The 16197-nt window shown below is 38.4% G+C and overlaps 1 protein-coding gene and 1 long non-coding RNA gene across 2 annotated transcripts in view; one reads left to right on the plus strand and one right to left on the minus strand.

Annotated features, from left to right (window-relative positions):
• The window catches only part of UGGT2 (UDP-glucose glycoprotein glucosyltransferase 2), a 192092-nt gene extending 180121 nt beyond the window's left edge, over positions 1-11971 (plus strand). The window contains exons 38-39 of the mRNA XM_058681695.1: positions 3465-3588; positions 11450-11971. Coding sequence (XP_058537678.1) covers positions 3465-3588; positions 11450-11472 — 147 coding nt within the window. The 3' untranslated portion in view covers positions 11473-11971. The remainder of the gene's footprint in view (positions 1-3464; positions 3589-11449) is intronic.
• Positions 3428-8025, minus strand: LOC131483507 (uncharacterized). Its single transcript, XR_009247748.1, has 2 exons — positions 6348-8025; positions 3428-3566 (listed from the first exon to the last, which is right to left on the minus strand). It is a non-coding gene; the product is annotated as an uncharacterized LOC131483507 (long non-coding RNA).
• Positions 11972-16197: the final 4226 nt, after the last annotated feature.

A 16197-nucleotide genomic window follows, 5' to 3' on the forward strand; every position in this document is an offset into this window, starting at 1 on the left:
TAATTATTTGTAAGATCTTCCGTTAAAAAATAAACTATCCAAATATTAGCATTCATGCAGTTTTGAACATAAGACAGGACAATAAAATCTAGGGACATTTTTCTAGGTACGTGTAGAAATGTATAGGAAAGTGGTAGCACGCCAACTTGTCAGATTGCCGTCAAAGGTGATAGAAAGCAGAATCGAGGTGGCATTGTTAAGAAGAAAGCAAGGGAATTTTCTAAAGAGAGACCAAGAACCTTACTGAACATAACTCATAAGATGTTAAGGTTGTGCTGTGACATATAAGGTTGTGACTCATACATTAGTGACATAAGGTCTCCTTGGGATCTCTAACACTTAGGTTAACATGAGCTAACTGTAACAAACCCCAGATTTCAGTGGTGTCACACTCACCTAAGTCCAGATCTAAGTGGGTGTTGTCAGTGAGTAGCTTCCCTGTCCATCATGGGACCAGCCTCCATCCATCTTGTGGCTCCTTCATCCTCTGAGGTGCTGTCATCATCTGTAGCCATCAGAAGCTGATCTGTCCAGTATGGCAGCCACTTGCCACACGTGGCCATTGAGCTAAAATATTGCTGATCTGGGGCGCCTGGGTGGCTCAGTCGGTTAAGTGACCGACTTCGGCTCAGGTCACGATCTCGTGGTTCACGAGTTCAAGCCCCGCGTCGGGCTCTGTGCTGACAGCTCGGAGCCTGGAGCCTGCTTCGGATTCTGTGTCTCCCTCTCTCTCTGACCCTCCCCCCATTCATGCTCTGTCTCTCTCTGTCTCAAAAATAAATAAACGTTAGAAAAAAAAATTTTTATAAATATTGCTGACCTGAATTGAGATGTGCTGTAAAGTATAAAATACACACTAGATTTTGAAGACTCAGCACAATAAAAAGAATATAAAAATATAAATAATATTTATATTTATTACATATTGACTGATAGTGTTTTTGATATATTTATATGTTTATTTCACCTGTTCCGTTTATACTTTTATATGTGGCTACGAGAAAATTTAAAATTCCATCATATTTCTGTTGGGTAGTGTTGATCTGGAGGGGAGAAAAAGAGTATGAGGAATGCTTCCTGACTCCTAAAAGCTGCGGCCCCTTGGTGGATTCGTTGTGGGACCACATTTAGATGTAAGGGCAGCTAAGAAATGTCATTCCCAGATGGGCAGCTGCTACTTAGTGATAGGTCTACATAGAAAAAAGGTGGCATAAATTTTCGTGGACAGGTAGCCATCCCTCCCACAGAAACACTTAAAAATGAGAGAACATGCTAATTTGGGCCAACTTCTTTGGGAAAAAAGTTAAGGGAATGCAGACAAACCCCAAGGAAATGGCCCAATGAAGAGGAAAAAGCATGGTTAACGGTATCAAAGGTGAGGATGAGAGCATTTATGAATATCATGGTACCATCTCGGCTCTGTTTCAGTCAACCTGGGCATTATTGACATTTGAGACCATATAATTCATAATTGTGGGGGGCTGTCCTGGGCCCTGGAGCATGTTTAGCAGCATCTCTGGCTTTACCCACTAGATGGCAGTAGTGCCCCACCACCCCCCAGTCATGACACCCAAAAATGTGTCCAGACCTTGCCAAAGCTCCCCTGGGGGGCATGATAACCCATGTAAGCACCACCAATATAGATTGGGGGGGGGGGGGGGGGAGGATTGTAAGACAGAAAACTAAGGGAAACACAGTATTTTAACAGTTTCTGACAGGATTAAAATGGAAATAGTTCCATTATCTTTACTTTATAGAACATAATGCCTGTAAGGTTAATTTCTGCAGAGAAAATCTCCTTTTCCCACTTACTTCAGGAATATAATACTATAGGAAAAAATACACAATGGAATGAAGTGAAAATATTTGATGAGGAAGGGATTAAGACAACAGGCTCGGGGCGCCTGGGTGGCTCAGTCGGTTGAGCGTCCGACTTCGGCTCAGGTCATGATCTCGCAGTTTGTGAGTTTGAGCCCCGCATCGGGCTCTGTGCTGACAGCTGGGAGCCTGGAGCCTGCTTCAGATTCTGTGTCTCCCTCTCTCTCTGCCCCTCCCCTGCTAACGCTCTGTCTCTCCCTCTCTCTCAAAAATAAATAAACATAAAAAAAAAAAAAAAAAAAAAAGACCAGAGGCTCATGGCTCGTACATAACCAGTAGCTCTCCCATAAGGAATTAGGGAGAAAGCAAGTTGCGGCAACTACAAGATGTCGCATGAAAGTGAGCTCAAGATGTGTTCTCTATTAATGTCTTGTAAAGAGCAAATGGGATGCTTCTGGAACTTTGTGACATTTGTCCTCCTCCCATAGTCCTTCATGTCTTGGTCGATGGCATCTCCATTCTTCATGTTGCTCAAGCCCCACACTCTGGGGTCATCTTTGACCTCTCTCCTCACACCTCACATCCAGCACATTAGCATCTTGTCGGCTGTACCGTCACATACATCCAGAATCAGATCCTTCTCCTGTTCACTTTGCCTTTTGACCTCATAATTTCCCAAGAAACCCCATAATAGGACCAACTGCTCGCTGAGTCGTTTACATCGGTCGGATATCAGTGGAAGCGTAGAGATTATCTTATTTCAGCTTCCTCCCTTGTGATGAAGCTAAGATCTTCCCCCCACCCAGCACCCCCCCCACACACACACACACAGTTAACTGAAATGTATGGGTCTTACTACCAGTAAGCAAAGAGTTGGAACCATGAGGACTGAGGATCTATACCCATCGTTATTCCACTGTATCTGTCAGGTAGACTAGTTAATATGTTTAGACATGAGATTTATAAACTCCTGTGAATTTCACCCTATCAGTATTTTGACACGAGTTCCAGTTAACTGATTTTTAATATCGCCACAGTTGCTAATTAGAACAGAAGCATATGAAGGGGAGGGAATGCTTTTGCTAAACAAACTCGAGGAATTTCTAAAGGCTAACAACATTTGTCTGTGGAAAACACAAGTATATAAACCAGATTTTAGTCCAAAGAAAGATAAAAGAATACTTATTAATATAGTCTGCTATGTTCTTTTACAAAATAGTCATGTAATTAGATCTTTTGCCAAAACATTTTGGAGAAGTGTTTGACAGACTCCTTGTTAACCATAAGAATGTTTTTAAACAATTTTTGTTTAAATTTCTGATTGAGGTATTTGCATTAAATACTTACTGCTTACATAAACTATTATTTGTCATTTCGCTTGATCCTTTCCCTATTAAACTAAGTACTTTTATTTGTTAGTGCTTTAAATATTTAGTACTTAGGGCTCTGCTTTTTATAAAATTCATTTTGTATGCTGTAGTGACATAGTAATGTTCTCAAGTATTTCCTTTTTTCCTGGACAATGATCTATCTGTTCATCCTCTATCCCTTCCTCCCTCCCGCCCGCCCTTCCTTCCTTAAACGAAGCATAATTAACATACAAGGAAAGTCATTTTTCATTAACTAAATTTTATTTAAACTTTTAGTGCAATAATCCCAAAACAAAAGAACCTAAGCTAAAAGCTGCTGCCAGGATTGTCCCAGAATGGGTGGAGTATGACACTGAGATACGACAACTGTTAGAGCACCTAGAAAACAAGAAAAATGCAAGTAAGTCAATATTCTATGGTGGTGTCTGAATCATGTGTTGCCTGAAGTGAAATTAAAATAGACTACAAACTCATTTCTTGGTGACTTTAGTAAATGATCAGGTCAGAATTTCTTTCAGAAAATTTGTGACATTATTAAGAACTTCATTTTATGTGGACTTAAACTCACAAATTTAAAACATGGATAGAGAATCTATTCCCCATGGATGTAACTTCAGTTCATATCACCACATAAATGGGTGCCAAAGCATTAGCCTTCTGACACAAGAGGTAGAAAATAAAAGTAGAAAATATGCTTGTCTTTAGGATTACACCAAATGTCCCAAATATGAAAATCCAAGCCCTAAAGTTTAGTGAAAGACTTATATGGAACCTAGAAATATTACCTCCTATCTCCCGAATTAATCCCATGTGGAATATGGATTTCCCATGTGTTCCTGGTTCTAGTAACCTCCTCAGGGCTGGAGGGTGACTTGGACTAGATGTGCTTCCATTTGTAAGATTAAAATGTGGTTACCTAGGCGTTTCATCAGTCTACATAAACCTTCAACAAGTAAGTGTTGAATATTCTGTTAAAGCTGCTGTAAACTTCTTGATTGCCTCCTAATTCTCTTTCCTCATTAGTGCCTAGTTCTCTCAATTTTTCTTTACTCTTTTTTAAAAATAGCACGGGGGCGCCTGGGTGGCGCAGTCGGTTAAGCGTCCGACTTCAGCCAGGTCACGATCTCGCGGTCCGTGAGTTCGAGCCCCGCGTCGGGCTCTGGGCTGATGGCTCGGAGCCTGGAGCCTGTTTCCGATTCTGTGTCTCCCTCTCTCTCTGCCCCTCCCCCGTTCATGCTCTGTCTCTCTCTGTCCCCAAAATAAATAAAAAACGTTGAAAAAAAAAAAAATTTTAAAAAAAAATAGCACTGAGCTCCAGTGTTAGAGACTTTCAAACAGGTTGTATTAATCCTCAACAATAATTCTTCCCAGTGGTTCAGAATAATATTCTTATTTCCCTCAGCTTTATTTTTTTTAGAAGCTGAAATGTTAAATATAAACATACAAATGTTATACATAAGGGCGCCTGGGTGGCTCAGTTGGTTGAGTGTCTGACTCTTGATTTCAGGTCATGATCTCACAGTTTGTGGGTTGAAGCCCTGCATCAGTCTCAGTGCTGGCAGTGTGGAGCCTGCTTGGGATTCATTCTCATTCATTCATTCTCTCTCTCTCTCTCTCTCTCTCTCTCTCCCCCACTCTCTGCCCTTCCCCACTCATTCACTTGAGCAAGCACATGCATGTGCACCCTTGCACTCTTTCTCAAAATATATAAACTTAAAAAAATACCATATATAAACTTTCTCACATAAGCATGAAATTGTGTTTCATCTTTTTGTATTCTTTAACAAAACCAATGCAGTTATTTTCTGAGAGGTTGAGTATTTAAAACACATCCATGTTTTGTTAATGAATTTATTTTTCTACTGTTTATTTATTTTGAGAGAGAAAGTGCATAGGGGAGGGGCCGAGAGAGAGGAGAGAGAGAGAATCCCAAGCCCAATGTGGGACCCCATCTCACACAACGTGAGATCATGACCTGAGCTGAAATCAAGAGTCGGATGCTGAACCGACTGAGCCACCCAGGTGCCCCTATTTTTAATTAATTTAAATAATTTGAAGACACCATTTCAATTCAGAAGAAGATTCTATAAGTGGTGTGATACAACTGTTTTAAAAGGGAGTTGAAGAAGACGGAAAACAGGGGAGAAAGGGGGTGGGGAAAGGAAGACAGAAAGGAAATTTTACACAATTGCCTCAAAATTTTTTAATGCACAGAACATACGGATGAAATGTTTCTCTTCCCAAATTGGAGAGAGTTAAAGGATTAATAATAGCCAGAGTTAGTGAGGTTACTGACAAGTGAGCACTCATATGCTCGTAGATACAGCAGCTGTATAAATTAAGGAAATTTTACAATATGTATAAAAACTAAAATATGTGTGTCAGGTTTACATTTAAAAAGAGAAGTGAGGGGCATCTGGGTGGCTCAGTCAGTTAAGCATCTGACTCCTGATTTCGGCTCAGGTCATGATCTCACAGTTTGTGAGTTTGAGCCCCGCATTGGGCTGTGTGCTGACGGTGTGGAGCCTGCTTGGAATTCTCTCTCTCCCTCTCTCTCTGCCCCTCCTCTACTCATGTGTGCGCACGCATTCTCTCTTTCTAATAAATAAATAAATAAATAAATAAATAAATAAGAGAAATATGTACACGTTATGCCATTGTTTTTAATAATGAGATAGAAATAATTGATCCATTAATAGAAGATTGATTATATAAATGTCAATACATACAAAGAAATATTGTAGTCTTTCAAGAGAATTGAGATAAATGTATTTTGTGGATAGCATATTTTAAGTTAAAAATATAGTCATATTTGTAATTGGCCCCATCTTAAATAAAAATGGCATGTTTGTGTACATACCTATGAATGTGTAAAAATAAGTTTTACAAAAGATTTTTGGATTTTTTACTTAATTTTGAATTACAAATGTAAGTCTGTTATAAATATGAAAACAACATGGAAGTACTATATATAGAAAGAATAAAATTGGAAGACCTCTTTTACTCAAACACAAAGAAGCAATCATTTTTAAGGCTATAGTAGGCCTTGTTTTATAACTTTTGCATTTCTCTTATTATAAGCTGTATTAGTTTTCTGGGGGTGCTCTAACACAGTACCACAAAGTAGCTGACTCAAACGGAAGAAATTTTTTGTCTCACTGTTCTAGAAGCTTGAAGTCCAAGATCAAAGTGTCTTTAGAGTTGGTTCCTTCCTGAGGGCAGTGAGGGAGGATCTGTCCCAGGCCTTCTCTTGACTTGTAGGTAGCCACTTTCTCGCTGCGTCTCTTCACATTGTCTTCTCTCTGTATATGTCTCTGGGCAGATTTCCTCATCCTACAAGGACACTAGTCATGTTGGATTAGGGTCTACCCTGGTGATGTCATTTTAACCTTATTACTTCTGCAAAGACTGTCTCCAAATAAGGTCACATTCTGAAGTCCTGCAGGTTAGGGTTCCATCATATGAATTTTGGAGAAACACAGTTCAACCTGTAACATGAATGGAGTTGAGAATCTGGTCATATGTTTCAGGGACATTTGTAATTCTGTTTTTCAACTGCTTATTTTTATCCTTTGCTCATTTTTTCTAGAGGATTATTGTCCAATACTGGAAAAAAGTTGATGGTCTTTATTTCAGAGATTTGTGTTGCCACCTTTATCATACACTAAATTCCTGCATTATTTCTGTCTCATTTGGCACATTTTTTATCCTGTTCCATTTATCTCTGTCTATACATGTGCCTATTATATACTTTTTTAATTAGAAGATTTATAGCATGTTTTATTACTGAGTAGGGCTCATCTCCCCTCATTACTATTTTGTTGTTGTTTTCCTGGTATTCTTGTGTCTTTTTCCATATAAGCTTTAGAATCATCTAGTTCCAGAAATTTTTCGGTTTTTCTTTTTTGGTGGGGGGTAGGGAAGAGGATGGAGGGAAGATTACATTAAATTTATTACTTAAGTTAGGGAGTATTGACGTGTTTGTGAAAACTGTTCTTTGCACCTAAGAACATGATGTATCTTTATGTTCAGTTTCAGTTTTATGTTTGTCAAGAATCATAACATTTTAATCATATAGGTCTTACCCATATCTTTTTTAAGCTTGTCCCTAGGTATTTCATCTTTTTGTTATTATTATAAATGGGATTTTCTCTTACAGTGTATCTTACTGGTATTTGTTTGTGGTAGATTATTGTTTTCAGCTTATGAATCTTTATGATCATACTGAATCCCCCTATTATTTATAGTAATATTTCAGTTGGTTCTCTTGAATTTTTTCCCCTAGGATTACATACATCTTATCTGCAAACAAAAATGGTTTTTCCTCTAATCATTATACCTCACATTGCTTTTTCTTGTCTAATTGCTTTGGTTGATATATCTAATATGATGTTAAATATTAGCTTCTTTTTCTCACTTTGTTTGGCCAACCTTCTGTGTTTCCCTGTTAAGATAATGGCTTTGGACTAAAAAATTTATGTTGAGGAAATATCCATTGATTCCTGTTCTAATAAGTGTTTTTATCAAGAATAGGTTGCATTTTATCAACCACATCCTCAACAAAAATAGAAGCAACTGCTTGGTTTTTATATTTGATTTATTAATATAATAGACTATATTAATAGATTTACTAATATTGAAATTTCCTGTGTTCCAGAAACAAACTCAGCTTGGTCATGACCTATTATTCTTTATTTTTCCTTTTTTTAAATTAAGATATGATAGCTATAATATTCATTTCAAGCGTGTAACATTCATTATTTGTATATTGTGAAATTATAGATACTTATAAAATTTGTTTTTCTTGTGATAAGAACTTTTAAGGTCTCTTAGCAACTTTCAGTATACCATAGAGTGTTGTTAACTATAATCACCATGCTGTGCATTACATCCCTATTACTTATTTTATAACTAGAAGTTTGTACCTTTTGACCCCTCACCTATTTTATCCATCCCTCAACCTCACTCTGACAACCACTAATCTATTCTCTGTGTGTGTGAGCTCAGTATTGTTTTATTTTAGATTCCTTATATAAGTGAGATCATACAGTATTTGTCTTTCTCTGACTTATTTCATTTAGCATAATGCCCTCAAGGTCCATTCATGTTGTACAAAGGGTAGGATTTCCTTCTTTTTGTGTAATGTTCTGAGGAACTGCCATATGTTTTCCATCGTGGCTGCAGCAATTTACATTCCCATCAACAGTGCACAAGGGTTCCCTTTTACTCCACATCCTTGCTAACTCTTGTTATTGTCTTTTTGATAATTGCCATTCTACGGGTACAAGATGTTAACTATGGTTTTGATTTTCATTTCCCTATGATTAGTGATTTTGACCTGTTTATCTTTTTTGGGAAAATGTCTCTTCACAGCCTCTGTCCATTTTCTTACTTGGATTGTTTAGATTTTTGCTATTGAGTTGTATGAGTTCTTTATATATTTTGGATATTGCCCCCTAATCAGATACATAGTTTCTTTCATCTGCAGAAGCTTTTTAGTTTCATGTAGTCCCATTTGTTTACTTTTGCTTTTATTATCTTTACTTTTGATGACAAATTCAAAAAATCATTGCCAACACTGATATCAGGATGCTTACTGCCTATGTTTTCGTCTGGGAGGTCTATAATTTCAGGTCTTACATTTGAGTCTTTAATCCATTTTGAGTGAATCTTTGTGTTTGGTGTAAGAATGGGGCAAAGTTTCATTCTTTTGCATGTGGCTGTCCAGATTTCCCAACACTATTTATTGAAGAAATTGTACTTTCCCCATTGCCTATTCTTGGCTTCTTTGTCATAAGTGCCCATCATTCTGTTTCAGTGATCTGTGTATCTGTTTTTTGGCAATCTCAAACTGTTTTGGTTACTGTAGCTTTGTGATATAGTTTTCTTGGGGTTTTTTTTGTTTGTTTGTTTGTTTGTTTGTTTTGTTTTTTTGGAGAGGGAGAAAGAGAGAATCTTCCCACAAAGGGCAGAGAGAAGTGGGGCTCACCCAAAGCAGAGTTCGTGTTCACTGAAGCAGAGTTTGTGCTCACCTGAAGTGGGGCTCGAGCTCACCCAAAGCAAGCCTCCAACTTACGAACCATGATATCATGACCTGAGCCGAAGTCAGATGCTTAATGACTGAGCCACCCAGGCACTCCTGTGATACAGTTTTAAATCAGGGACCCTGATGCCTCCAGCTTCATCATTTCTCTATGTTACTTTGGCTATTTGGTGTCTTTTGTGGTTCTTCATAAGTTTTAAAGTTGCTTGTTCTATTTCTGTGAGAAATGATATTGGAATTTTGATAGGGATTGCATTGAACCTATAGGTTGCTTAGAATAGTATGGACATTTTAACAATATTAATTCTTCCAGTCTGTGAGCATGGAATATCTTTCCGTTTATTTGTGTCTTCATCAGTGTCTTAGAGTTTTCAGGGTATAGGTCTTTCACCTCCTTGGTTAAATTTATTCCTAGTATTTTATTCTTTTTGATACAATTGTAAATAGATTATTTTCTTTTTCTTTCTTATAGTTTGGTATCAGTGTATAGAAACACAACAGATTTCTGTATATTGATTTTATGTCCTGCTGCTTTACTGAATTCATTTATAGTTTTAACAGTTTTTTTGGTGGTCTTTAGGGTTTCTTCTATATAATATCATGTTATCTTCAAATACAGTTTATGTCTATTCAGCTTGGATGCATTTTCTTTTCTTGCCTAATTGCTATGGCTAGTACTTCTAATAGTATATTGAATAAAAGGGGCAAGGGTAGGCATTCTTATTCATGATCTGAGAGGAAAAGTTTTCAACTTTTTGCCGTTGAATATAATGTTTGTTTTCTGTGGACTTGTCATATATGGCCTTTATTACATTGAGGTACAGTCCCTCTATACCCACTTAGTTGTGAGTTTTTGTCATAAATGGATGTTGAATTTTTTCAAATGCTTTTTCTGCATCCATTGAGATGATTTTTATCCTTCGTATTGTTGATGTTTATCATGTTGATTGATTTGTGGATATTGAGTCATCCTTGCATCTCTGGAATAAATCCCACTTGATCTAGGTGTGTGATCTTTTTAATGTATTGTTGAATTCAGTTTGCTAATATTTTGAGGATTTTTGCATTTTTATTTATCAGGAATATTGGCCTGTAATTTTCTTTTCTTATAAAGTACACTTTACTGGTTTTGGAATCCAGTTAATGCTGATCTTATAAAATGAGTTCGGGTGTGTCCTTCTCTGTCTGTTGTTTGGAAAAGTTAAGAAGGATTGGTATTATTCCTTAAATGTTTGGTAGAATTCACCAGTGAAGCCTTTTGGTCCTGGACTTTTGTTTCTCAGGAGGTTTTGATTACTGATTCAGTCTCAGGTTTGTTAAGGTATTCTATTTCTTCATGAGACAGTATATTCATGGTAAGTTGTATGTTTTTAGGGATTTATTCATTTCTTCTAGATTGTCCCTGGTTTTTTTTGGGTGTATAATTGTTCATAGTAGTCTCTTAGGATCCTTTGTATTTCTGTGGTTATATTTTCTATTACCTAGTTTTTTTCTCTGTTCAGGGAAATTTTTTTTTACTTTATCTTCTATTGATTATTTTTGAAGGGGGCAATCACATCTTAATTAATGTCTTCCCTACGCTCATTTTTATTATTCCCTTTACATTTTCTCTCAGGTGAAATTTGGTGAAGAAGAAACATAGTCTACCATCTCAAATTGTGGAATAGGATGCATTTACATTGTACTTTAATTCATTTCTGCCTGAAAATATTCTGAATTCTCAGTGTTTTAAAATCAGTTAGTATGTGACAGCTCAGTAATACAAAAGAAACCATTTTGGTCTCTGATAGTCTTCACTGATCCTCACATTTGTATCAGCTAAATCAGTATTTGACTGCTCTCTCTTCCCATCACAGAAGGAGACCATATATGGCTTCTGCTCTTTGTTGTTCCATTACATTAGTGATAGGCTATTTGTGCATAGTAAGTAATAAATATGTATTTTTCAAGGCTTCAAATTGCCAGACAGTGTGCTAGGCTTTAGAGATAACAGAGATAACAAAGATATGGTCCTTGTCCTCATAGACTCATGAAAGCTCCCTTCTAGGTGGTAAAATGTAAGTACTTATGATACAGTAATGTACAAACAACTAATAATGAAGCAAAAAGGTACTAACCAAACAAAAGGATCCTCAGCCAGCACCTATGATTTGGGTGACATTTGAGCTCATTTGATATTTAAGATTTCAATCACTGAATAAACTTTCCTCCTCTACAGTTTTGACACATGATGAACTCTAGCACTGGCTTATGAAAGACGACGAAAGTATTTCAAGAAATCTGCCACCTGCTGGGGAAGTGTGGAACTACTGCCAAGGCTTTTGGAAATTTCATTAAAGATCAGTGACATATTCTTCAATTTAAATAATATTTAAAAATACATGCAGTTAATGTATTGAATAAGTTTAAGTTCTATAAAAAATGGCCATTGAGTATTTAAAACTAGATTATTTCTTTTTCCTTATTGCTTAAGACCCTGGGTTTTCACCCATTAAAGTGATATTTTGCCAGATAGCCCAGTAGAAGAACATACCTGACTAGCTGGTTCTCAGGGGGATTTATCAAACCATCTGTGTCTGTGTATTCCAGCTCGTTGTGCACCCATATTTGCTTATTCTCAAAGTGCATTTAAAATGAAAGAAAGCTGTTTTGTGTTTTTTTCCTCTAAGAAAAAAGGACTTGTGGTTACCACTGAATAATAAAAAAATTAAGCCCATTTATAACTTATTTTTAAATGAAAGTTGTGTGGTACTGTAATCATTTATCTTAAACAGTATGATGTTTTCATCCTATGCTGCATTTGTAGTTTCTTAATGTTTCTAATTTTTATTTCACAAAATTATATTCATGGACTTACTGAGCTTTGTATGCCTTCAAAATAAGTATAAACAAGAAGTATAAAAGTAGTCACTTCAATGGAAACTAAGTTAAGAATATGAAGTTTGTTTTCCTGCCGTGTATTAATAATAGATGAATAGAATAGTAAATGTTCAAAAACTCTCCAGCTATTCTAAATCAGATCTCAGTAATGGAAGAGACCTCAGTGTCATCTGAATCCCATCCCCTGAAGAAGCTGATGCAGTGGGGCTGAGCTGAGAATGGGAAATCATGATTGCTTAAGGTCTCCATATGGTCTCCTGATGAGTGTGCTGTGGGAAATGTTTAATAGTGGGGCATTCCAGCCACCATGGCAGTCCCACCTAGTGGAGCCTCAAGCCCCCTGGGCCCTTGCAAGGCAATAGGGAGCTGTCTGCTTCAGGAGGCAGGCTGGTCCATCTGAGCTCCACAGTGAGCCAGAATGGTCCACTGGTGGTTTCTCCTCCTGCTTCTTGAGCTCTACTGAACAAGTGTAGCCCTTCTCTATTCAGCAGCATAGCCCATAGAGTATTTGAAAATAGCCTCCCTGTTCCCAGCTGCTTCATTCATTTCTAATTAGAAGTCACAAGGGCTCTCCCTCTCCTGCTCACCCTGCCTCTGTTACTTGTTCTTGTCTGTGATAAAATGGAGTGTGGCCTGCCCTGATGGAACCAGATTGTTCTAGATGGTTTGATAAAGCTTATAGATAAGAGACTCTATAATCTGCTCAAGTGAGTTAGATGCTCCAACCCAGCTAACCTGAGGTCTGCAGTGGTGTTCGGGACAGAATCCCCAAATGACTGTAAGATGGTACCTACACTTCTTTCACTGTCAGTCTCTGTTTTCGCTTGTCTAAGAATTTTGTGGGGAGAAGGATCGGGTAGGTAAAGGCACTAATTCCCATGTCTATCACTAACTGCCATCTCCCATGTGCTAGATTCTATATTTCATGCAGTATAAGCTGAAATTACAGACTAATATAAAGTCCTGATGCTCCCCTCCTAGTTTGTATCTTGTGATTTGAAGGGCACAGTGTACAAGTCTCATATCAGGTGAGTGATAGCTTGCATTTAAAAATCTCAATTTAAGGGGTGCCTGGCTGGCTCAGTCAGTAGAGCATGAGACTCTTGATCTCCGGGTGATGAGTTCATGCCCCACATTGGGCATGAACCCTACTTAAAAGAGTAATTTTTTTTTTTTTTTTGAGAGGGCGAGAGCTTGAGCAGGGGAGGGGCAGAGGGAAAGGGAGAGAGAGAATCCTAAGAGGCTCCATGCCCAGCACAGAGCCTGATGCAGGGCTCAATCTCATGACCATGAGATCATGACCTGAGCTGAAATCAAGAGTTGAATGCTTAACTGAGTCACCCAGGTGCCCCAAGGATAAATAAATTTTTTAATTAAAAAATATAAAATAAAAATCCAGATTTCTAAACAGATACTTCCTCACGGGCGATTCTTTGATAAAATGGCTCATCTTTATGCTAAGTGCTTATAGACTGCTGTGTCATACAAAAATCTACCCCCCTCAGGGACACAGTGTGGGAACTGACCTTCAGGTCTGACTTGAGCGTGTGGGCAGCTCTTCCAGAGAAAGCCACCAGCTCCATTGAGCTGGAAATGCTGAAATGTAGCCCAGGCCAGGGGCTTTAGTGTACATTCTGGATCCTGAATTCAGGTGCAGGCCCTGTATCAAACTTTAACAAAAATCAAACCCTAGAAGAAAAAGAAAACATTTTCTATCTGTGAAGTTATAATCCACTTCTTTTTCCCCCTCCTTTAAGAAGACTGTCTGAACGGTTTATCCAAGAATTGGCAGATTTTGAGCTTATCCTGTAAAAACCTGTACGTTTTAGGCATACAGTAAACCCAGAATATGAGACTGAGACTGAAGGCAACTCGGTGTTCGCACCACTAAGAAGCTCCAATGCAAAAGGTTAGATTTTGGAAGTGCCCATCCTTTGGCTCCGGTTGTCAAGTTCAGAGGACAACGGAGCTTCTAGAGAATAGAATACTTCCAGAAAGCACCATACGCCATCTCAGCCTTGGAGCTAACAAATAAAATCAGGCTTTTCTTTAATAGGAAACATGTAGTTCGACACAAGGTGGAGGGCGCGGGGGGGCAGGGGGTGGGGTGCTTAAGGAAATGGTTGTTCCTATGTACTACGTACCAGGTCCTGACTCAGGCACCCAGCAGGACAGTTTTAAAGGCAGAAGGTAGGTAGATGTCAAGTCCAAATATCCTTCAGTGACTAAAGCATGGCTGAGACATTCTTTGAGCTATAGCAGCAAAGAAGTTAGTGACATTTAACTTCCCACTAGAACAAATAAGACTGTTCACGGAAGGACTCTACAGGTCTCAGATCCCTGGCTCCAGAGGAAAGGTGCTGATGAGGCTCAGTACCATGAAGTCTAAGGTACTGTCCAGCCCCCTCTTGCCTGCTTCTCTGACTTGGTAGACTTAAGGCAGTCCACTCATTTTCAAAAAACCAGTTGATTTGCTAAAATCTTACCTTTGGTGGCAAAGTGAGAGGAGTGGCAGGGAGGTCCAGGGCTCTGATGGCCAGAGTTCAACCTACAGGCAACTCTGTGGCCCAGGGGTGCATGGTCTGCCGTAGGGATCCCTGGGGGCCTGTGCTGCTGCTCTGGAGCCCGGAGGGACCATAGAAATGGGACAGCTGCTCCCTTTTTATGGTGTATTATAAAGCTCAGATTATCAAATACAAACTTCTGTTTTCTGAGAAATTCCAGAGGGGAACCTCTTGACTTAAAAGTTACTGTAAACAACCTTGTTTAAAAATTTCAGGTTTGGGAAGGTATCTTGTTCCCTACAGTTCTTAATTACTTGAATTTTAAAAGTTGTCTTTGATCACATGGACGGGCCAACTATATCAGGCTTGTTTCCTACCAGATATGATTTCACTTTAAGGTTTTTCCACGATGAAGTACCACCTCACACCTGTCAGAATGGCTAAAATCAACAACACAAGAAACAACAGATGTTGGCAAGGATGTGGACAAAGGGGAACCCTCTTGCACTGTTGGTGTGAATGAAGACTGGTGCAGCTGCTCCGGAAAACAGTGTAGAGGTTCCTCAAAAAGTTAAAAATAGAGCTACCCTACGACCCAGCCATTGCACTACTAGGTATTTACCCAAAGGACCCAAAACCACAGATTCGAAGGGGCATGTGCACCCTGATGTTTATAGCAGCACTACTGACAATAGCCCAAGTATGGAGAGAGCCCAAGTGTCCACTGACTGATGAATGGATAAAGACACACACACAATAGAACATTAGCCCTCAAAAAAGAATGAAATCTTGCCATTTGTAACAACATAGAGTGTATTATGCTAATAAGCAAAGTAAGTCAGAGAAAGACCAGTATTTCACTCCTATGTCAAATTTAAGAAAAAACAGATGAACATATGGGAAGTGGGGGAGAGAGGAAAACAAACCACAAGAGACCCTTAAGGATAGCGAACAAACTGAGGGTTGCCAGAGGGAGGTGGGTGGGGGGTGGGCAAGATGGTAATGGGTACTAAGGAGGGCACTTGTGATGAACGCTGGGTGTTGAAGGTAAGTGATGAATCACCAAATTCTCCTGAAACTAACACTGCACTGTATGTTAACCACCTAGAATTTAAATAAAATTTTGAAAAGAAAACCACCCATGTTTTCACATCTCCCCTAATTAAAGGTTTTTGATAAGAATTAAGGGAATACAAATTAAATTTTAAAAGACTGGTTCAAAACCAAAACGTTTGAATGACAAAGATCAACTTCATGTTTAATTTAAAATTGGGGAGAAGGTAGAGAAGGAAGAAGAACGGTAGTGACCTTGCTGAGAGGAATTTTGAAGTAAACATGACTAATCGTATAGAGGAGAATCTAGAGCAGCACCAACTCCTTCTCATACAAAAGTCACTGAACCTGCCTCTGCTTCTACCAGAAAATGTGTCCAAAAGGCTTCATCTGAGGAAGGCCAAAATATAAAGTTTCCATAACCTGAACCAATCCAACAGCTATTTAAGTACCTACTATGTGTCCTTTTGAAGTTATCAGACCAGAACAGATGGCATTCAATAAATCTCCAAATGAAGATGTTATGAAG

This window comes from Neofelis nebulosa, chromosome 1, assembly GCF_028018385.1.
Source record: "Neofelis nebulosa isolate mNeoNeb1 chromosome 1, mNeoNeb1.pri, whole genome shotgun sequence".
NCBI lineage: Eukaryota > Metazoa > Chordata > Mammalia > Carnivora > Felidae > Neofelis > Neofelis nebulosa.